The sequence below is a fragment of the Saccopteryx bilineata genome, chromosome 1, assembly GCF_036850765.1.
Source record: "Saccopteryx bilineata isolate mSacBil1 chromosome 1, mSacBil1_pri_phased_curated, whole genome shotgun sequence".
Classification (NCBI taxonomy): Eukaryota; Metazoa; Chordata; class Mammalia; order Chiroptera; family Emballonuridae; genus Saccopteryx; species Saccopteryx bilineata.
This window is the reverse complement of record NC_089490.1, coordinates 265,196,392-265,220,087: the sequence shown is the minus strand read 5'-3', so window position 1 is coordinate 265,220,087 and position 23,696 is coordinate 265,196,392. Positions and strand designations below refer to the sequence as shown.

The 23,696-nt window shown below is 39.5% G+C and overlaps 1 protein-coding gene and 1 long non-coding RNA gene across 9 annotated transcripts in view; one reads left to right on the top strand and one right to left on the bottom strand.

Moving 5' to 3' along the window:
• Positions 1-23,696, bottom strand: part of LOC136312729 (uncharacterized) — a 176,484-nt gene that overhangs the window by 8,640 nt on the left and 144,148 nt on the right. The window lies entirely within an intron of this gene.
• The window catches only part of RNF180 (ring finger protein 180), a 199,026-nt gene that overhangs the window by 31,669 nt on the left and 143,661 nt on the right, over positions 1-23,696 (top strand). For 7 of the 8 annotated variants that reach the window (XM_066242444.1, XM_066242471.1, XM_066242452.1 and 4 more), the window contains exon 2: positions 6,753-6,887. In XM_066242444.1, the coding sequence (XP_066098541.1) occupies positions 6,753-6,887 (135 nt within the window). Of the gene's footprint in view, positions 1-4,824; positions 4,894-6,752; positions 6,888-23,696 lie in introns of those variants that run through there. The other variant, XM_066242462.1, reaches the window with a different exon arrangement.

The following is a 23,696-nucleotide window of genomic DNA, read 5'->3' as shown; positions in this document are numbered from 1 at the left end:
TTTCCATTAGCAGATGAAAATGGCATATGTTGCATGAAAATAGAAAGCCTTCTGCTTCAAACCCATTGTCTGGCTTTCTTCTTGATGGTGTTTTCTGACCAGGAGTTTGTCTGGGCTGTGCTCATTGCCTCAGTGGCTCACTGGCCCCCTGAGCCTCCTTGTCCTGGCCCTTTGTGCCTCTAGGTTTTGTGGTGCCCTCTCCTTTCAGTAACTGGCCTGCCCTGAGCAGAGGCACGCTCCTGAATCATGAGAAAACCCATTGGTATGTCTGGTGAAGGGAGCGCTGAGAGGGATTACAGGCAGCACTGACAGTGATAACTGCTGTTCTCTTCCTCTTCCTTTTAATAAGTTAGGAAACTGGCTCAGAGCCCTGCTCTCCCAGCAGAACTTGTGGGCTCGTGGGTCCCCACCACTTTTCCTGAGTAGCACATGGGCCAGAGCGTCCTGGCAGCACTGTCATCTCTGCATCTCTAGGTTGTCATTGCACTGGCGTGTTCCTTTATAATACTCTTCCCTCTTCTGTTCAGAGCAGTTAACTTTGCTTCATTATTATTTCATTGGGCTGAGCTTTAGTGAAAGACAACTTTAAATTGTTGATTTCACATTCCTGGTCTGTACTTGCTGATAGGATATAACAGATTGATCAATGAATTAATTGTAGATTGCCACGGCTCATGCTGAATCATGTCAATATTTCTGACTCGGGCACTCGGGCGGATGGTGATAGAGATAGGCTGTGGAGCCCTGGCCTGCACCCAAGGCAGGGGTGGGTTTGGCTGCCGCCCCCAGCCATCCCCTGCCGAGTTCTGAGGCCAGCGAGCCCCAGCTTCAGCCTTGGCCACCTGGAATCCAGATCTGCCATATTTCTGTGTGCAACCCTTGTGGTTGTATTTTTGGGACACAAGATAGCCTTTGCTATCACTGTCTTTCTGCCCCTTTGGTCCAGAAGTCCCAGAGAAATGGTTCAAGCGAGGGGAATGTCTGAAATAGTCCTGGTGTAATGGGTTTGTCTGGGCCAGGCAAAAGCTCTACAGTGACCTATCTGCTATGTCAGCACCAGCCTTGCCCAGTCAAGTGCCCCATAGCTAGAAATAAGGCACCTCCTTCTGTTTGAGATCAAGGTTTGTCCTCCAGGATTTATATCTTGTACTAACATGACAGGAACCAGTTTCTTCATTCCTAAATTCATAAATATTTATTAAAATGCCTGCTATCTGCCAGACTGGGCACAGATGTGGCTCCTGCCTTCATGGGGCTTCTGTCTTCCACCCGGGCACGCTGCTTCCTTTTGACTGCCTCTGCAGCCTCCTGCACTGCCCAGCCAGCCCTGGCAGATCTTATCTCTCACGTGTTCAAAGTGCCTCCCATGTGCCAAATATGTCATCTCCTTTGATTTCTACTATAAGTCTTCAAGGAAGGAATCACTATTGAACTTTATGGAAAGCAGAAGCTCCAGTGGGTGACATGACTTCTGTAAAACCTGGTGGTGTCAACGTCAGTGCTTGAACCCAGGAATTGCACTTGAAATCCAGGGCCTTGTCTACCCAACGTGGCTGACTGAGTGCCACCATCCCTGCTTGGGCCTTTTCTGCTGCTGGTGAAATGGCTGTGAACTTGTGTGCTGGGGCATTTTTCCTAGCCTTGGGAGAAATGAAAGCTCATATGAAATTGTATTTAGTGGTCCTCTAATTACCTTTGCCCTAGGAAGGAGGTTAATGCCGAATTAGACAGATTTTTTTCCAGGGTGTGGGCTCCTCCTTGGACCTGGCCCCAGGTACTCAACACATCCTGTCTGGTTAGAACAGACCAGGCCAGTTTCAAATTAAAGCCCAGCACTGCAGGGATCTTGGCTCCTCCTGGTAGCTTTGTTTGTTTATGGACACAGTGACATAATTTGGTAATAAATACTCGTTGAGGAATGAATCAAAATGAATGAACTGTATTCAGATTTTGGTTTTGTCACTTGCTACCTGGGGGAGCCTTGGGCAAGTCACATTACTTCTTGAGTCTGAGATTTGTCAGGCATAAAATGGAAGTTACAGTATGCAGGGTTGTTATGGAGAGTAAGTGAAATAATGTGAAAATGTCCAGCTCAGTTTCTGGTAGATGGTAGGTGCTAAGTGCAGCTTGCCAAAGTCAGGTTCAGAGAGAGAGGGCTGGACAGAATCTTTTGGATGAGTTTTGTGCTCACCAGTTCATAGGCAGCTTATCTAACTCTTCAACTCTCCTGGAAACAATGAAATGTAGCTGCAAACAGATGTTCTTGCCACCCCATCTACTCTGGAAACATGTGCCTTGTTCTCAGTCTCCTTAGCCACAATATGGGAACAGAGTCCTTTCATCTAGAGAGCTCCAAACGCAACAGATGTGGAAGCCCTTGCCCACCCCTTGGGGCCCCGTAAAGAATGAGCAAGGTTTGGTTTCCAAATGTGCTTGGCAGAGGAGGATAGCAGGGGAAGTCATTGTAATTACCTGGTTTTTGCTGCGATTTGACCTAGGAGAACACTGTTTAGTTCAAACAATAGTGTTTAGCAATGCTCAGTTAGGCATTAAACCTCCATCTGCTCCTTGGGTTTTGGTGGACAAAGCCTGGTGATGGGGAAGGAAGGAGGGACATTGTCTTCTCAGCCTCACAAACACGCTTTGCTTTGTTGTTACTCTGACGAGTTCACCTGTGGAAGCATCAGGGGTGGCTCAAGGACCAAGTAATGTGTCTTCTGCTTTTTTGATTGAAGTGTAGGGAGGCATTTATTAGAAAGCATTCCTGGACAGGGACTAGAGTAGAGACATCGTGGGTCCTAAGAATATGTTAAGTATTATTTTATTACTGAAGTATTGAAGAAAAGGTAGCTGATTTGCTTTGTCGCTGTTGTGCTAATGTGGAATATTAAAAGAAAAATATTTGTTGACTAGGGACAATTCAAAGCATCAATTATTTTTTAAGTAACAAAGATTTAGAGATAATCACTGGTGAGAAAGATACTATTATGAGAGTAGAGGTGATGGTGGGAAACCAACGAAACCCGTGATCAAGTGAGAGAGACCCGTCATGGACATGCAGAGAGGAATAGCTGACCTGGACACAGTAGGGGCAAGGAGCCAAAATGGGCTACTTGGGTGCGGTAGTGGGAGGCTGCTTTCTGAAGGCAGCTTGAATTCTGATAGAGATAAGCATGTAAGTACATGAAAAACATGAAGAGATTGTTTAAAATCAGAGGCTCAAAGAGCAGTCTGGCCACAGGGATTGGTGGGTGTACAGTCAGACTTGCTCAAGGATAGGCTGGTTTGAAGGCCCCAGATTCCAGTTTCTGCTGTGTCATGTAGTGTCTCGGCCACCAGAGGCTATTTGCCATCCCTCTTTGGGCATCAGTGTCCTACTTTCAAAGTAGAATCTCGTGTCTGATTACAGACATGAGTGTGCAAAGAATGTAAAGAGACTGACCCTGACTCAACAAATACAGTTCCCCTTCTTCTCATCTTTCCCATTTCTTGAAAATCAATTTCATATGACCAGTGGACATAAGGTGACTAAAGCTCTGAGGCCCACAGGTGATTATTGGGTGTGACTGGCCAGTGTTAGCTTCATTCTTACCCCAGAGAACTGACTGGCAGTCTGTATAGAAGGTGATAGCATGAGACTATCTGACTGCAGCTATACCACAGCAGGAAAATGAGCCAAATGGGTCTTGTCTTCCTGCCATGGAGTTAGGTACATGCTGCAGCTGCCCCTGTTGCAAAACTAGTCCTACAGTGTGTCCGTAAGTCATGGTGCACTTTTGACCGGTCACAGGAAAGCAACAAAAGACGATAGAAATGTGAAATCTGCACCAAATAAAAGGAAAACCCTCCCAGTTTCTGTAGGATGTTGTGGCAGCATGTGCGCATGCGCAGATGATGATGTAACACCATGTATATAGCGGAGCAGCCCACACCATGCCAGTCGAGATGTGGACGGTACAGAGGAAAAGTTCAGTGTGTTCTGTGGCTCGCTAAATTCGAATCCGTGACCAAAGTGCAACGTGAATATTGGCGCATTTATAACGAAGCACCACCACTCGGTGGGATAAGCAGTTGAAGGAAACTGGCAGTTTGGTGGAGAAACCCCTTTCTGGTAGGCCATCAGTCAGTGACGAGTCTGTAGAGGCTATACGGGATAGCTACCTAAGGAGCCCTAAAAAATCTGTGCGTGAGCCCACATCGAACTGCACTGAATTGGTATGAAACTGGGAGGGTTTTCCTTTTATTTAGTGCAGATTTCACATTCCTATCGTCTTTTGTTGCTTTCCTGTGACCAGTCAAAAGTGCACCATGACATTACGGACACACTGTATAGTCAATGTTTTTCAACTGCTGGTCCATGGACTGGTCCATAAGAAATTACATGCTGGTCCATGAAATAGTTAACCACCTGATGTGTGAAGATTATAGACCTAATGATCTTAAGTCTAATTCGCTTATGTTCAGGGTGATTTCTGCCCTGGCAACCCCCAAAATAATTCTGTTTTCACTGGTCTCCAAGTGGAACAAGGTAAAAAACCACTGCTATAAATGATGAGGCATCTTCTGTAGATGCCTGCTGTGGTAGGCAGAATAATGGTCCCCAAAGAGGGAGGTCCATGTCCTAATCCTTGGCTACTGTAAATATGCTACGTCATATGGCAAAAGGGAATTAAAGTTGTGGATGGAATTAAGGTTACTAGTTAGTTGTCCTTAAAATAGGGAGATTATCTAGGTGGGCCCACTGTACTCACAGGGGTCCTTATCAGTGAAAGACAGAACAGAGGTGGCCGTGCAGCAGCATGAGGAGGACGTGGTCCAACCTTTCTGGCTTTGATGATGGACAAAGGGAGCCCTGAGCCACGGAATGTGGGTGGTCCTTAGGAACTGGAAAAGGTAGGAAAACATATTCTCCCCGAGTTTCTAGAAAGGCACACAACCCTGTTGACATCTTGATTTTAGCTTTGGATTTATAATCTATACAGCTGTAGGATGATAAATTTGTACTCTTTGAAGCTACCAAATTTGTGGTAATTTGTTACAACAGCAATAACAAAACTACATCTACGCTCCACCTTTAATTCTCCTTGCCTTTCAACAGGCCCTGACATTCATGTATTCACTCATTCATTCACTCACTCACTCACTCACACCTACATATATTTACTCAGATATTTCTATAGTTTAGGTTCCCAATTTGTAAAGAGAACTTATAATAGCAAACATTGCATAAGACCTTCCTGAGGCTAAATTAAATGAAACAAGTACAGGGCTGAGCACATTGACGAGCATAGTACCAGCATTCATAACTGTTAACTGTCTCTATTATTATTTTCTCTGCTGTTTGGTCAGAAAATTCATTTTCAGTTATGAAGCCAGAGAAGGTCAGGACATTTTCAAATTAAGGTATTGATGATCTTTGAGGACAAATTGTCAGTAAAGTGGTCAGCTGGGCTCAGGTGGGTTCTGAAGACGTTATTAGGGACAGAACTGCTGCGTTGCTGCCTGAAGGTCAGAGCTGCACTGGCTGCAGCAGCGGCATGCTGGGCCCCCTCAGCCCGCGTCCTCACATCCTTCCTGTACATTTGGTTAAGATCCTTCTGCGTTCCCTCTCTCGTAGTCCTTATAGCTGTTGCATTTTAGTTCATTGTATAGTCCATCTCCTTCCTCACCGTGACTACACTATGGAATCTCTTGGGGAACTTCTTTAAAGTACTTATTCCTAACTTTCTCATCTCAGAATAGTCAATATTTCTAAGAGTGAGGCCAAGGCATCACTATTTTTTAAAGCTAAGTGATTCTAATAAGGGTAGGAAACTATTGATCCTATAGCATAGTGAACAGTTTTGTGACACAAAATTAGGTTTATGCATCTTTGTGTCCCCAGAGTTTAACTCATTATGTGGCATATGGTTAGCTCTCAAATGTTTGTTGAATGAATGAAAAATGAAAGAGCTAACAAATAGGAAATATATCTGGGAAACTAGACTCCTGTGGGTAGCTTAATAAGTGAGCATTTCCTTTCTTTAAAATGAAGAGTTACCAGGTCAGTTATTGAATACAACTGCATCTGTTTTGTAATCCTTATTAGTGTGAAACTGTTTTCACAAATTTGTGTAAATCACATTATTGATATAAAATCTCAGATAGAAAATAGACTATAAATATGGTAAGGCTATTCTCTAAGTTTATTTTACTACACATACAAGAAGATGTAACATAGTTACTGTTCCACTGAATACAATATACAAGAGAAATTATTGCATTCAGAATAAGAGATTTTTGTCATCAATTTAAAGTAAGTTTCAGTTTTCAAAAAATCAATCACAACTCAATAAATCCTATTATATTTAAATTTAACGATCTGGCTCTTTAAGACATTCCTATTTAGAGAAATATTTATACTTCTTTATTATGACTCTTTCAGAACCACTATAATAAATTATTTGACTCTTCAGCAGTTGCCTTTTGCTACTTTTAATAACAGATGGAAAGAAATATACATAAAATGTGCTGCCAAAGTAAAATAAGCTGGTTGTTGCTAACATAATGCATCATCATAATAATGAAATGGAATCTGTAATCCCATTGTTTATACAGTGCTCCTAACCTAAGACCTGGTAATTAGTAGGCACCTCCATAAATAATTCTCTTCCTTCTGCACCACGTGTAGCTCCTGCTGTACAAAGAGGTTAGAAAGTCAAGTTTAGTATGACACAGTTTAACATTCTAATACTAAATTTATTTTCCCACAGATGAAAAGAAGGAAAGACGTGATAACTAAAAATCATAATCAAGAAGAAATCGATACTCTTCGGTGTTGGAAATGTAGAAAATGTATAGCAAGTTCTGGTTGTTTTATGAAATATCTTGAAACTCCAGTAATTGAGGTAGGTGCTGCTAACCCTTCCCTTCAGTTCCTGTGGAGGACTGCTGTGGGCACACTGACACATGCACACTTACCTCCACACCTGACCCGCTGGTGCCTAATGTCACTTGACCTACTGAAAACATTTCAGAGTGCTATTCAGAAGGCAGCCTGTCTTCCACAGTTACAATTCATTTTATCTTTAGCTGCTCACATTAACATGACCTTAAAGTTTTAGGTGTAATATCAGAGACAGAAGTGAAAGGTAATATTTCATTTTTTAATTCCTACCATGACTAAAGCTTAGTCATCACCACACACACAGTTAAATTGAAGGTTCTATTAAGAAATGAAAAACTATTATATTGTATTTTTTTAGTATTCATTATGGGCCTAGAAGAGAAAGTTCATGTATAATTGAAAAATCAGTGGGAACACCTGAATAACATTCAGAAACTTTTAACTGGTTGTCCTGGTAAAAGTAAATGTTTTTAAAACAACAAAAACAAAATCCCTAAACTTCTGTAAAAGCAATATGAAAGAGGAAGTATCAGAGAGGTGCAGACTAGACAGTCTGGGAGGTTTACAGAGAACTCTCAGTTCAGCAGAGAGAGCGGCTGGAATCACCTGTCCTGGCCCCTCCCCTTCTCTGAGAGCAGCTCCTGTTTTGTGTCCTTATTTTGTTTCGTTTTGTTTTGCCTCAGCCACATGTGGTCATGGTTGTTCTCTCTCCTCTCTCACATGTTCTAATTCTCTGAGGCTGTTTGTGTTTTCTGTAAAGTGTCTTTGTTTCTTGTCTGTTTATCTGTAAGGCAGTTTTGTTTTTATGTTTAGAAGTTCTTTATTTATTCTAAATATTAATACCTTGTTGGTGATTGCATTGCAGATAGCTTTTGCCAGTTTATATAACTTGCATTTCACTCTGTGGTCTTTTTTAATGAACAGAATTCATAATATAAATAGATTATTTTAATCATGTCCTTTATGTTTTGTACTTTTTATTTAAGAACTTCTTCTATACCCTGAGGGGAAGGTATTTTTCTTTTCCTTCTGCTGAATACCAAAATTGAGATAGGCAACTTCCTGCTGTGTTGTCCTGAGCAGCAGGTTTATTTCTCACTTACCCTCACACTGAGATTACAGCCCAGCTTTATGGATTTCCCCCTTAGGGTCTCCCTACCCTGAGCGGACCTTGGACTTTTTCTCCTGTGTTCTACACCCCACACAGACATAAAACCGCTCACAGAACACCACTGAAGATTAGGGCACTGGGAAACAGCATTCATAGCTCTTGGCTCCAGGACCATACTTTTTTATCCCAGTCCAATGCCAGGAGGTGGGAGTCTCCCACTCTGCCTCTCAGCCCCCACAAAGTAGGAGCTGGACACTGGCATTACTGTAACTTTTGTTGCAGAATAATCAAGTGCCTCCAAAACCAAGTTTGCAAACAGAAACAGCAAATCTGTTCAATACTTTAGCTTTTATAATACTGAGAAGGTGTATCAGCTTGCTGGAAGCTAGGTCATGTGTGGAACTTGAGCTGTAAGGAAATCTGGGACATTTGAGCTTCAGTTTTCCAGCCCCTAGCAGGTAGGAAGGCATGTGACAGGGAATTTAGAATGCAATTCTGAAAGAGTTTATCCTGCCTACAGCGAGAAAAGGGGACTTTTACCACACCTTCAAGTCTGAGATACATGACATACAGGCAAGAACCAAAACTGAAAGCAAAATAACAATAAAAGACTTAAAAACATAATCATAAAATAACAGAAATGGTCCATGAGAAGTATAGTGTCCTCAGTTTTAGTTTTTTAGTCAGTTTTGATATACTTTAGGACATTTCAAGTTTATATGGCCTACAAAACAAATAGAGATTTTTAGTAGGCTGCTGGTTCTATGGGTGTAGAATTCAAAACAGAGATCTGAACTACATAGGTGTCATTACATGTAAGCAGTGAGTGAGGCCGTGAGACTAGATGAGCTCACCGTGCAGAGTGGAACGAAGTGATAAAGAAGAGGGCTTAGACACTTTTAAAGGGTGGACAGGAAACAGAAGCTCAAAAAATAGGGGGGGAAAGTAATGAGAAAGATAAGACCAAGAAGTAGGATACAGTGTTACGTAAATCAGGGACACATGTCTAGCAGGAGGTCTTGGTCAGTAGTATCGTATGCTGTTGGGGCGACGTGGAAGACCAGACACTGCCTTCAGTGTGCATGTTGTACACAACACAATTCCAGAGGGTGCTAGTCCATGAAAGGTGCCCCTACATTTGAACAGAGTTGACATACAAACTGTATGGCCACATGTGGAGACCCTGGATGAAAACTAAAAGGGTGCAATAGTTTTAGCAAAGAGGAAATCATTGGTCAGTGTTTATTGTAGTGTGAGAGTTGTAGGGGCACGTACCAGATTCCAGTGAGTTGAGGAAGATGGAAACTGGGAAATGGTCCAACACTTAATTTATAAAGCATTATAATTATCAATATTTGGGTTATGACTCTTTCCATAACTACGCTATGAAGTGTTTCCTTTTTATTAGGTGACCAACATAATGATGGCCCTGAATATGATCAATGAATGTCAAACTGATTATAGGTTTTATACTCCTTCGTCTTTTTCAGTTGGATATTTTGCTCATTTTCTCTCTGGCTTTATTATCCTGGTGTTATCTTTCCTTCAGTAGCTATAATATTGAAATAAATTTTATTTTTATTGCTTATTGCATTTTAAATATTTATGTTCCCTTTTCCGAGTGTCAGCATATATTTATTCCATATTTGCTCTTACTACCTACTAGGGAATAAATTGCATCCTCCTCTCTCCAAATTCATATGTTGAAGTTCTGACCCCAACAGGACTATATCTAGAGCTAGGTCTTTAGGAGGTAATTAAGGTTAAATAAGGTCATAATAATGGAACCCCAATTTGGTAACAGGCTGTTTTTAAAAAAAAAATTATTTTATTTATTAGTTTTAGAGAGAGAAAAGCAGGGCAGGCAGGAGTGAAAAGCATCAACTTGTTGCTTCTCACGTGTGCCTTGACTGAGCCAGCCCAGGGTTTTGAACCAGCGACCTCAGCATTGTAGGTCTATGCTTTACCCACTGTACCACCACAGGCCAGGCAAGGCTCTGGCCTCAAATAGGTCTGTCTGTCTCTTTCTTTTTTTCCCCACCACTCTCATCCTCTCCTTTCCTCCTCTCTCCCTCTCGCTCACTCCCTCCTAAATGAGGACACAGTCTCTTATCCAGTTGAGGTTCTGGTGTGTTCTCAGTTCACCAGAATCTGAACATGTTGGCACTTCTATCTTAGACTTCTACCTGCAGGGTTGTGAGGAATATAGATTATTTAAGCCACCCAGTCTGTGGTATTTTGTTATGGAAGACCAAGCAGACCAAGACACAACAGATCCTGTAATAGGCATTGGAATTTCAAAGAACAGAAGAGTGATAATTCTGTCCCTGTGACACTTTCAGAATAGTGGTCAATCATAAATATTAAATTTTAGCTGTTTAGGTGGCAAAAAATGAAAAGAATTGTGAGCTGTAAGAATGGAATATAGGCAGAGGATTGGACCAAATTGTGAAGGGGAGGCTTTTCTGAGGAAGTGACTTTGTGAAGATAAGGTGGGTGAGCAGCCAGGGCAGGACAGGACAGAAAACATTCCAAGCTTTGGGATCAGCATGTTCAAAGGCCCTGTGTTGGAGAGAATGTGCTGTATCGATAGAACAAGAAGATATACATGATTGGAATTGAGAGATTAAAAGGGAGTTTGGCAAGATTTGAGGCTAGAAAGATGAATATTGGTTAGATCCTTGGTTGGAAACTGGTTCACGAGCCACATACTACTCTTTGGCCCCTTGAGTGTGGCTCTTCCACAAAATACCATGTGCAGGCGCTACCTTGATAAGAAATGTACCTACCTATATAGTTTATGTTTAAAAAATTTGGCTCTCAAAAGAAATCTCAATGGTTGTACTGTTGATATTTGGCTCTGTTGACTAATGAGTTTGCCAACCAACTGGGTGAGATTACTGATGGTCTTATAAGCTAAAATAAGGACTTTGATCTTTATCCTGAGGGCTAGGAAGTCACTGAAAAGGGGAGTTATATAACCATTGCATTTTTAAAAGATTCTTTTGGCAACTGTGTAAAGAGTGAATTAGAAAGGTAGTGAGAATGAATTCAGGGAGACTGCCCTTAAGTGAGGCTTTCAGTAGTTTTTTTTTCCCAATAATTCCCTTCTGAGTAAAAACTTTTCACTTTGAAGTACTTTCTTAAAGTACAAATAGAAAAACCAGGCAGTCTAAAGAATTTGGTTCCTTTACATTTGTAATACTGTAAACATTTAATTAGTAATGTTAATCTAAATGACATTTTTGTTACCCAGTCTTTTGTTGTAGTGTTTATAACTGCAATACTTAAACAATATAGTTAGTTCACTTTTAATAAATTAGCTAAGGGAATGTTATTGCTAACATTGGAAATACTATGCTAAACATCTTTCAAAACATTACATAATATTTAATTTTTATAGCAATATTTTATATTTAACCTGTTCTCAATTAGAAATCTTAAATATCATTAAATGATGAAGATAATGCACAAAATTTGTAACTTTAAAATTAAATGAAGTTCTCCTACATAGTAACTGAAATTATTCTCCACTCCTCAAGAAAAAATATAAAATAACAACGCATTTGCTCTGTCTGCTGTTTGAATAAATTATTTCATAACATTTTCTGACAGCATTAAGTGAAATTGCTATTTACATTTATTTGCCCTCTTTACTTCTTCCTCACCCAACGTGATAACTTTGAGACATGAAAATATGTCTAGTAGAATTTTTAAAATCCTAATACACCTTTTCTTATTTTCAGTTTAATATATTTCCAAGGAGATAACCTGTTGTGCCCCCACTATAAAAGCTTTAAATTCTTTAAATCAGGTTGTTTCAGTTTAATCATTAGTCTTAAAATAGACCCTTTAGAACTTGTTTTATCACATATTTGTGTGATTTTTATAAAGTTAAGTGACTGTAGGCCCTGGTCGATTGGCTCAGTGGTAGAGTGTCAGCCCAGTGTGTGGAAGTCCCAGGTTTGATTCCCAGTCAAGGCACACAGGAGAAGAGACCATCTGCTTCTCCACCCCTCATTCTCCCTATTCTCTTTCTCTCTCTTTCTCTTCCTCTCCTGCAGCCATGGCTCAATTGGTTCAAGTGCATCCACCCTGGATGGCCCCATAGAGCCTCCACCTCAGGCACTACAAATAGCTCAATTGCAAACATGGCCCCAGACTGGGGTTGCCAGGTGGATCCCAGTTAGGGTGTATGTGAGAGTTCGTCTCTTTATCTCCTCTTGTCTCGGCTGGGAAAACAAGAAAGAAAAGTTAAGTGACTGTAGACTTATAAACTTAATAGTTGGTATGTCCCGTTTTATCTTTAAAATTATATTGGAACTAAAGAACATGAATATCATATATATTTTTTCCCTTTGTGTTTGTAAATACCAGTGAAGTAGTTGGTAGTCTCATTTATAATTGAGGCTTTTGTGTTTACCCTGGTTGTCTTTGCTTACCATATCTAAGTTTTCAGAAAAGAGAACAAAATACCATACCCTCTCAAACGTGGCCTTTGATGCCCCTCTCACTTGTATCAATTGCTGTAACTGATTTTCTTTTTTTGTTGGCATGAAAATATACTTTAACTATTTAGAGAAAATGTATGCTTGCTTTATATTAATAGTTCTCAAATGAAGAGGATTGGGTTGGGGGTCACATATCTGAATTAACTCTGAAATATTTTTTATTAATTTTTTTAATTTGTGTTAACATGGATCCAAGTGTTCCACTCAATATAACACCTCACTCCCAACAATGTGCCCCCATTATACCCCTTTTGTCACCCTTCCTCTGATTCCCTTCTACCCTTACCTGCTTCCCCTCTGGGATTTGCCCCGTTATCTTTATCTGTGTGTTAACTGAGGAATATTTTCTTCTTTTTGACAGAGACAGAAAGAGTCAGAGAGAGGGACAGATAGGGACAGATGACAAGGGAGAGAGATGAGAAGTATCAACAGCTAGTTGTTCATTGATTGTTTTCTGATATGTGCCTTGACTGAGGGGCTACAGCTCAGTGAGTGACCCCTTCCTCAAGGCAGCAACCTTTGAGCTCAAGCCAGCGATCATGGGGTCATGTCTATGATCCCATGCTCCAGCCAGCGACCCCGCACTCAAGCTGGTGAGCCCCCGCTCAAGCCAGGGACCTTGGGGTTTTGAGCCTGGGTCCTCCGCGTCCCATTCTGATGCTCTCTCTACTGCACTGCCACCTGGTCAGGCAACTGTGGAATATTTTCTAAACCTGTTTTTCTTCTATATAAGTTAATGTGTTATTCTTGGTTAATTTAAAAATAAGTTATGCCCCCGGTTTTTGTTTGTTTTGTTTCATACATGCTTTGGTAAGAATAGTAGCATTATGTCTTTAGACATACTTGGGCTAAAGATGTAAGAAAGTTAATTGCCCTAAAAAATGATAAATATTGTGATTTATTTAGCATAGGAAGCTTAGTGACTGAGGACATGAGTTCTGAAGCCAGACTGCTTGCATGGAAATCCTTACTTTGCTGCTTGCTACGTGACCTTGGACATGTTACATAAAAGTTACCTAATTTCTCTGGTTTCTCCCTATTTGTAAAATAGTAAAAGCCTTAAACGGTGCCTGTTCATTTTAATTTCAGTAGAACTGTTTGTTACCTAGTAAAAATAAGAATGTAAGTACATTGTAAAACTTCTTCCACCTACCTAAAACTATGACTCCAATGTTTATTCTCATAGGAATGTTCATAAAGCAACTCTAGAATTTATAGTAGAAGTTTCATCATAGTTCCTAGCATATAAATGAGTTTTTTCAGTCTCTTTATGTGGTCAACACTGTGTCTACTAATCACTCAGTATTGACTCCATATTAACCTATCAGTATTCTATTATTCTTTTTACCAGTATAGAAATATTTAACTCATATATAGACAGAACCTTGAAAATTCAGAAAAAATTGGATTTAATAAAGAACTAAAGGTGATTACATGTTAGTTTCACTTTGTATTCTCTATGAGAGCCTTTTCACTAGTTCATTAGAGTTATACTAATCTGCATAACTGTCAGCTCCTAATGGAAAGGGCTAATGTGTTATGACTATGACAACTATTATAGTCTGTTCTTCAAAAATTTTATGCATACCTTCATTTTGTTTCTGAGGTAAAGCTGCCCAGTTATTTTTATTTTATTTGTATTTTTCTGAAGTTGGAAACGGGGAGGCAGTCAGACTCCCGCATGCGCCGGACCGAGATCCACCCGGCATGCCCACCAGGGGCGATGCTCTGCCCATCTGGGGCGCTACTCTGTTGTGACCAGAGCCATTCTAGTGCCTGAGGCAGAGGCCACGGAGCCATCCTCAGTGCCCGGGCCAACTTTGTTCCAATGGAGTCTTGGCTGCGGGAGGGGAAGAGAGAGACAGAGAGGAAGGAGAGGGGGAAGGGTCGAGAAGCAGATGGGCACTTCTCCTGTGTGCCCTGGCCGGGAATTGAACCCAGGACTCCTGTATGCCTGGCCGACGCTCTACCATTGAGCCAACCAGCCAGGGCCTGCCCAGTTATTTTTATTGAGACATTTCCAATCAGTTTTCCAAGATTCTTTTAAAAGTCAATTTGTATAGTTCATTTAAATTTGATGTAATAGATCTTGGCTCATGTATGACTAAATTGTTAAGAATTAAGATTTTCAAGTGAATTTTTCCTAAGAATACAGAAAGTGAAAATAAGCACACTGTTATCAATGCACATTTTTGACAGTCTTCAATAGTTTGAAGGAAATAAAAATTACAGGGACTAAGGAAGGTAAACAGTAATGATTTCAGTGAAAAAAATCTATAAAATTTGATTCAGAATAGGTATTTTTCATTCATCAAGCATTTATTATATTTTGGCACTGTCTCGTGATCTGAGGATACAAAGAGGATGAGGATAGTACGTGGAGCTTGCCAATTAAAAATTGTATGATTTGCAAATGTACAACTATGGGTGGAGCGCAGAGCACATTCCTAGCAGCTGTGGCTGATGAAATGCTGTGAGAACACTCCAGCTCCCAGAAGCTTCCTGGGCACACCCAGGAAGGAAGCTCACCCACTATAAGGAAGTGACTTAGCGCCAACCACGTAGCTCCCTGATCTTTATTTATTTATTTATTTTTACAGGGACAGAGAGAGAGTCAGAGAGAGGGATAGACAGGGACAGACAGACAGGAAAGGAGAGAGATGAGAAGCATCAATCATCAGTTTTTTGTTGTCAGACCTTAGTTGTTCATTGATTGTTTTCTCATATGTGCCTTGACCACAGGCCTTCAGCAGACTGAGTAACCCCTCGCTTGAGCCAGAGACCTTGGGTCGAAGCTGGTGAGCTTTTACTCAAACCGGGTGAACCCACGCTCAAGCTGGTGACCTTGGGGTCTCGAACCTGGGTCCTGCATCCCAGTCTGACGCTCTATCCACTGCGCCACCACCTGGTTAGCTCCCTGATCTTTTCAGCCATTGGCTATGAAGGACACACTGTAACATTCTATTGGCTGAACTCATGTATATAAGCTAGTTTACTTCCTGTATAAAGTGGATCTATGTCACTGAACCTGGTCCCCGGAGTCAGGTCTTTGCATCTCTGTTATCCTCACCCCCGGCAGGACTTGTCCACATACAACATTCAGTATTTTTTAGAGTTTCCTGTAAACATAAGCCTATAGTATTTATTCTTTTATGTTGGTTTTTCATGCTCACGTAATATTTTTGAGATCGATATATGTTGTTGCATATATGAATAGTTCATTCCTTTTTATTACTATTACTCCATTGTTTGGGTACCATAGTTTTATCCATTGTATGGGTGCCATGGTTCTTGCTGTACTTTAGGATGTTTGCAGTTTTAGCTATAATAAAGTTGCTATGAACATTTGTTTATAATCTCTACGTAGACTTATATTTTTATTTCTCTTGATTCTTATTAGGAAATACTAGTTGTTAATAGGTAGTATAGACATAGCTGTTTAAGCAACTGACAAACTTTCCTAAAATGACTTACCATTTGTATTCCTACCAGTAAGGTAGCAGAATTTCAGTTCTCTATCTTTTTGAGTGCAGATATTGCCATTTCTCTCTCTCTTTCTCTCTCATTCTCTTTCTCCTCCCTCCTCCTTCCCTCCCTTTCTTCTTCCCTCTCTCCCTCCCTTCCTCCCTCCCTTCCTCTCTCCCTTCCTCCCTCCCTTTCTTCCTTCTTTCCTTCCTTCCTTCCCTCTCCCACTTTCTCTCCCCCGTGTTCTCCCCTTTTCCTTCCCTCTTCTCCCACCCCCACCTTCTCCCTCCCCCATGTTCCCCTCTTTTCCCTCCCTCTTCTCCCTCCCCCACCTTCTCCCTCCTCCACCTTCACCCTCTCCCACCTTTTCCCTTCCCCACCTTTTCCCTCCTCCACCTTTTTCCTCCCCTACCTTCTCCCTTCCTCCTACCTGTTCCTTTCTCCCCACCTGAGTAGGTATTGAATTTAATCTAATTATTTTTCCATGTGGATTGAAATATTCATGTTTTTCTTTCATATTCTATAAATATGTTGAATTAGATTAAATAATTTTTATCAGTCTTATTTATCTTTTCAAATCATCAATTCTTTTGTTATTTTTTTCTATTATCTTTTTGTTCTTTATTTGATTTATTCCTGCTCTAAGTTTTATTTATTTCCTTCCTTTTATTGACTTTGGGCTTTATTTGTCCTTTTTCTAGTTTCTTAAGGTATGTTAAATTATTTGAAATTTTTCTTGTTTCTTGATGCAGGCCTCTAATGGTACAAGCTTCCCTCTTAGTACCATTTTTGCTGAATCTCCAAAATTTTGGTCTGCTCTATTTTCATTTTCATTTGTCTCTATACACTTTTTAAATGTCTTTTATCTATTCTTTGATTCAATACTTGTTCAGTAGCATATTGTTTACTCTTTATTTATCTGTGGTTTTTCAGCTTTTTTCTTGTAGTTAATTTCTAGTTTTATACCACTGTAGTTGGGAAAAATCCTTCGTTTGATATCAGACTTCTTAAATTTATCGAGACTAGTTTTGTGCCCTAATATATGATCTGTCATTCAGAATGTTTTGTGTGCACTTGAGAAAAAATCTGTATTTTGTGATTTGGGGATAGAAAATTCTAAGTTTATTTGTTTTTATGTATTATTTAAGGATATTTCCTTATTGACTTTGTGTTTGGATGATCTATTCATTGCTGTCAATGTTATTCAGGTCCCTTACTAAATTATATTTTTGTCAGTTTTTCTTTTTGTTTTATTAATTTTACTAGGGTGACATCAATAAATCAGGGTACATATGTTCAAAGAAAACGTGTCCAGGATATCTTGTAAATCAATTATGTTGCATACCCATCACCCAAAGTCAGATTGTCCTCCGTCACCTTCTATCTAGTTTTCTTTCTGCCCCTCCCCCTCCCCCTCCCGCTTCCCACCCCCCATAACCACCACACTCTTATCAATGTCTCTTAGTCTCGTTTTTATGTCCCACCTACATATGGAATAATGCAGTTCTTGTTTTTTTCTGATTTACTTATTTTACTTCATATAATGTTATCAAGATCCCACCATTTTGTTGTAAATCATACGATGTCATCATTTCTTATGGCTCAGTAGTATTCCATAGTGTATATGTGCCACATCTTCTTTATCCAGTCTTCTATTGAAGGGCTTTTTGGTTGTTTCCATGTCTTGGCCACTGTGAACAGTGCTGCAATGAACATGGGGCTGCATGTGTCTTTACGTATCAATGTTTCTGAGTTTTGGAGGTATATTCCCAGTAGAGGGATTGCTGGGTCATAAGGTAGTTCTACTTTCAGTTTTTTGAGGAACCACCATACTTTCTTCCATAATGGTTGTACTACTTTACATTCCCACCAACAGTGAATGAGGGTTCGTTTTTCTCCATAGTCTCTCCAACATTTGCTATTACCTGTCTTGTTGATAATAGCTAATTAACAAGTGCGAGGTGGTATCTCATTGCAGTTTTGATTTGCATTTCTCTAATAACTAATGAAGATGAGCATCTTTTCATATATCTGTTGGCCATTTGTATTTCTTCCAGTGAGAAATGTCTGTTCGTGTCCTCTTCTCATTTTTTTATTGGATTATTTGTTTGTTTGTTGTTGAGTTTTATGAGTTCTTTGTACATTGTGGATATTAGGCCCTTATCTGTGCTGTTGTTTGAAAATATCATTTCCCATTTAGTTGACTGTCTGTTTACTTTGTTGTCAGTTTCTCTTGCTGGGAAAAAACTTCTTAGTCTGATGTAGTACATTCATTTATTTTTGCCTTCACTTCCCTTGCCTTTGAAGTCAAATTCATAAAATGCTCTTTAAAACCAAGGTCCATGAGTTTAGAACCTATGTCTTCTTCTATGTACTTTACTGTTTCAGGTCTTATATTTAGGTCTTTGATCCATTTTGAATTAATTTTAGTACAAGGGGACAAACTGTAGTCGAGTTTCATTCTATTGCATGTGGCTTTCTAGTTTTCCGAGCACCATTTGTTGAAGAGGCTTTCTTTTCTCCATTGTGTGTTGTTGGCCCCTTTATCAAAAATTATTTGACTATATATATGTGGTTTTATTTCTGGACTTTCTATTCTATTCCATTGGTCTGAGTGTCTATTTTTCTGCCAATACCATGCTGTTTTTATTGTTGTGGCTCTATAATATAGTTTGAAGTCAGGTATTGTAATGCCCCCAGCTTCTTTTTTTTTTTTTTTTTTTTTTTAATTTTCTCTGAAGCTGGAAACGGGGAGAGACAGTCAGACAGACTCCCGCATGCGCCCGACCGGAATCCACCTGGCACGCCCACCAGGGGCGACGCTCTGCCCACCAGGGGGTGATGCTCTGCCCCTCCGGGGCATCGCTCTGCCGCAACCAGAGCCACTCTAGCGCCTGGGGCAGAGGCCAAGGACCCATCCCCAGCACTGGGGCCATCCTTGCTCCAATGGAGCCTTGGCTGCGGGAGGGGAAGAGAGAGACAGAGAGGAAGGAGGGGGTGGGGATGGAGAAGCAAATGGGCGCTTCCCCTATGTGCCCTGGCCAGGAATCGAACCCAGGTCCCCCGCACGCCAGGCTGACGCTCTACCGCTGAGCCATCTGGCCAGGGCCAGCTTCGTTCTTTTTCTTTAGGATTGCTTGGGCTATTAGGGGTTTTTATAGTTCCATATAAATCTGATGATTTTTTGTTCCATTTCTTTATAAAATGTCATTGGAATTTTGAAGGGAATTGCATTAAATTTGTATATTGCTTTGGGCAATATGGCCATCTTGATTATATTTATTCTTCCTATCCAAGAACAAGGAACATTCTTCCATGTCATTGTATCTTTTTCGATTTCCCTTAACAATGGTTTGCAGTTTTCATTATATAAGTCCTTTACATTCTTTGTTATGTTTATTCCTAGGTCTTATATTTTTTTTGTTGCAATCGTGAAGGGGATTAAATTTTTGAGTTTGTTCTCAAATGTTTCATTGTTGGCATATAGAAAGGCTATGGACTTTTGTATGTTAATTTTGTATCCTGCGACCTTACTGTATTGGCTTATTGTTTCTAGTAGTCTTTTTGTAGATTCTTTGGAGTTTTCAATGTATAGGATCATATCATCTGCAAAAAGGTTAAACCTTAACTTCTTCTTTTCCGATATGGATGCCTTTTATTTCTTTGTCTTGTCTGATTGCTCTGGCTAGAACCTGGCACCACATTAAATAAGAGTGGAGAGAGTGGACAACCCTGTCTTGTTCCTGATTTAAGGGGGAAAGCCTTCAGTTTTGTGCCATTTAATATGATGTTAGCTGATGGTTTATTATATATGGCCTTTATCATGTTGAGATATTTTCCTTCTATACCAATTTTTTTGAGAGTCTTAAACATAAAATTCTGTTCTTTTTTATCGAATGCCTTTTCTGCATCTATTGATAAGATCATGTGGTTTTTGTTCCTTGTTTTGTTGATATGTTGTATTACATTAACCGTTTTGCGTATGTTGAACCGTTCTTGAGATTCTGGGATGAATCACACTTGATCGTGATGTATTATTTTTTTAATATGTTGTTGTATTCAGTTTGCTAGTGTTTTGCTTAGTATTTTAGCATCTGTATTCATTAGAGATAATGGTCTGTAGTTTTCTTTTTTTGTGCCATCCTTGCCCGGTTTCGGTATGAGGGTTATGTTGGCCTGATAAAATGTATTTGGAAGTATTGCTTCTTCTTCCATTTTTTGGAAGACTTTGAGTAGAATAGGAACCAAGTCTTCTTTGAATGTTTGATAGAATTCGCTAGTATAACCATCTGGGCCTGGACTTTTATTTTAGGAGAGGTTTTTACTAGTTTTTTCTTTCTTCCCTACTAATTGGTCTGTTTAGGCTTTCTGCTTCTTCTTGACTCAGTCTAGGAAGGTTGTATTCTAGGAATTTATCCATTTCTTCTAGATTGTTGAATTTAGTGGCATAAAGTTTTTCATAATATTCTACAATAATTCTTTGTATATCTACGGTGTCCGTGGTGATTTCTCCTCTTTCATTTTGGATTTTGTTTATATGAGGTCTTTCTCTTTTTTCCTTGGTAAGTCTTGCCAAGGGTTTGTCAATTTTGTTGATCTTTTCAAAGAACCAGCTTCTTGTTCTATTAGTTTTTTTTTTATAGTTTTTCTGTTCTCTATTTCATTTATTTCTGCTCTGATTTTTATTATTATCTCCTTTATTCGGCTGGTTTTGGGTTGCCTTTGTTCTTCTCTTTCCAGTTCCTTAAGGTGTGAAGTTAAGTGGTTCGCTTGGGCTCTCTCTTGTTTGTTCATATATGCCTGAAGTGATATGAACTTCCCTCTTATCACTGCTTTTGCTGCATCCCATAGATTCTCATATGTCGTATTTTCATTTTCATTTGTCTGTATATATATTTTGCTCTCTGCACTTATTTCTTCTTTGACCCATTCATTTTTTTAAAGTATGTTGTTTAGTTTTCACATTTTTGTGGGGTTTTTTTCCCTCTTTTTTTGCAGTTGAATTCTAGTTTCAAGGCTTTATGATCAGAAAATATGCTTGGTACAACTTCAATTTTTCTGAATTTGCTGATGTTGTTTTTGTGGCCCAACATATGGTCAATTCTTGAGAATGACCCATGTACACTGGAGAAAAATGTATACTCAGTCACTTTGGGATGAAATGTCCTGTAGATGTCTATCATATCCAGGTTCTCTAGTGTTTTGTTTAAGGCTGATATATTTTTATTGATTCTCTGTTTGGATGACCAATCTAGAGCCATCAGTGGTGTATTGAGGTTTCCAAGTATGATTGTGTTTTTGTCAGTTTTTGTTTTAAGGTCAATAAATAGCTGTCTTATATATTTTGGTGCTCCTTGGTTTGGTGCATATATATTAAGAATTGTTATGTCTTCTTGATTCAGCGTCCCCTTAATCATTATGAAATGACCATTTTTGTCTCTGAGTACTTTTTCTGTCTTGTAGTCAGCATTATCAGATATGAGTATTGCTACGCCTGCTTTTCTTTGAATGTTATTTGCTTGGAGTATTGTTTTCCAGCCTTTCAACTTTGAATTTGTTTTTATCCTTGTTGCTTAGATGAGTTTTTTGTAGGCAGCAAACAGTTGGATTTTCTTTTTTAATCCATTCTGCTACTCTGTGCCTTTTTATTGGTGAATTTAATCAGTTTACAATTAGTGTAATTATAGACACTTGTGAGTTCCCTATTGCCATTTTATAAATTGCTTTCTGTTAGTTTTGTGTCTTGTTTGATTCTTCTCTTTCGTTTTTCTATCTTTTGATTTTGTATGGTTGTATTCCATACATCTTTCCTCTGTTGCTAGCTTTTTTAAATTATGTGCTTCTGTGGTGGTTTTTTTAATGGTGATTACCATTAATTAATGAAAAGAGTTCCTACCCTGTTCATTGTAGTGCACTATCTTGTGAGTACTTTTGCACTCCATCATCCTTTGCTACTGTTAATCTCTGTCCTCTCCCCCTTTTTTTGTTGTTGTTGTCACAGTTTAAATTTGGTTTTATTGTTATCTTGGTGGAGCTTTTACTTGTGATTTTATTTTGTTTTGTTCTTTGTATCTGGTTGGAAAACCCCCTTTAGTAATTCCTGGAGTGGGGATTTTCTGATGATAAATTCTCCCATCTTTTCTGTATCTGTGAATATTTTTATTTCTCCTTCATATTTGAAGGGTAGCTTTGATGGGCATAGTTTTCATGGCTGAAAGTTCTTCTCTTTCAGGGCATTAAATATTGGTGTCCACTCTCTTTTAGCTTGTAGAGTTTCTGTTGTGAAATCTGAGGATAATCTAATGGGCCTTACTTTATATGTTGTATTCTTTTCCCTGGCTCCCTTGAGAATTTTTTCTTTGTTGTTGGTTTGTTCCAATTTCATTATGATGTGCTTTGGAGTAGGTTTGTTGGGGTTAAGAAAACTCGGTGTTCTGTTTTCTTCTTGAATTTGAGGCTTTAGTTCTTTCCACAAGCTTAGGAAGTTCTCATGTATTATTTGTTTGAATGTGTTCTCCATTCCATTTTCTCTCTCTTCTCCCTCTGATATACCTATTATTCTTATGTTATTTTTTTTTTGATGGAGTCAGACAATTCCTGTAGGGCTTTCTCATTTTTTTTAATTTTTGAGTCTCTTTCTTCTTCTCTCTGTTGTACCTCAAGTTGCTTGTCTTCTATTTCACTAATCCTGCCTTCTATCTGGCCTGTTCTATTAGCTAAGCTTGTTAGATCGTTTTTCAGCTCGTGAATTGAGTTTTTCATCTCTGTTTGATTTGTTTTTATAGTTTCAATTTCCTTGGTAATATATTCTTTGTGTTCATTGAGTTGTTTTCTGATCTCCCTAAATTGCCTTTTTGTGTTTTCTTGTATATCTCTCAGTATTTTTAGGATTTCTATTTTAAATTCTGTCATTTAGCTCCAAGGTTTCCAATATATTAAATTTTTTCTCTATAGATTTTTCCTTATCTATCTGTGCTACCTCTCTTTCTTTTGTATCCATGATATTTGATTTCTTTTTCCTTAATGGCATTTGAGGTTGGTTTTGTTTATCGTATTAATGAGAATTAATAAAGAATAAAAAATTTAAAAAAATAAATAAGTAAAAATAAAGAGAAATTATTATTCCCCCCCTTTTTTTCCCCTCTCCTCTCCTCTTCCCTCCTTCTTGAGAAAATCTTGTGGTGGACTGTGAATTATATTGTGCTAAATAGAGTAAAAACTACCTATAATGGAGGGCCTGAGTTGGCGAGAAGTGATAACAGGGCAAAAAAAAGGGGGTATGGACCCACAAAATACAAAAAAGGAAAAAATTTGGGTCAAGAATAAAATGATTCGCTTTTAGGTGATGGTTGACTAAGAGATATGTTGAGAGGAATAAGAAGAAGTCATGAAAAAGGGGGAAAAATTAAAAAATTACTGTTGTATTTAGTGGAGCAAGAACTATATAAAATGGAGAGCCACAGCGGTAGAGCGTCGGCCTGGCGTGCGGGGGACCCGGGTTCGATTCCTGGCCAGGGCACATAGGGGAAGCGCCCATTTGCTTCTCCATCCCCACCCCCTCCTTCCTCTCTGTCTCTCTCTTCCCCTCCCACAGCCAAGGCTCCATTGGAGCAAGGATGGCCCGGTGCTGAGGATGGCTCCTTGGCCTCTACCCCAGGTGCTAGAGTGGCTCTGGTCGCGGCAGAGTGATGCCCTGGAGGGGCAGAGCATCACCCCCTGCTGG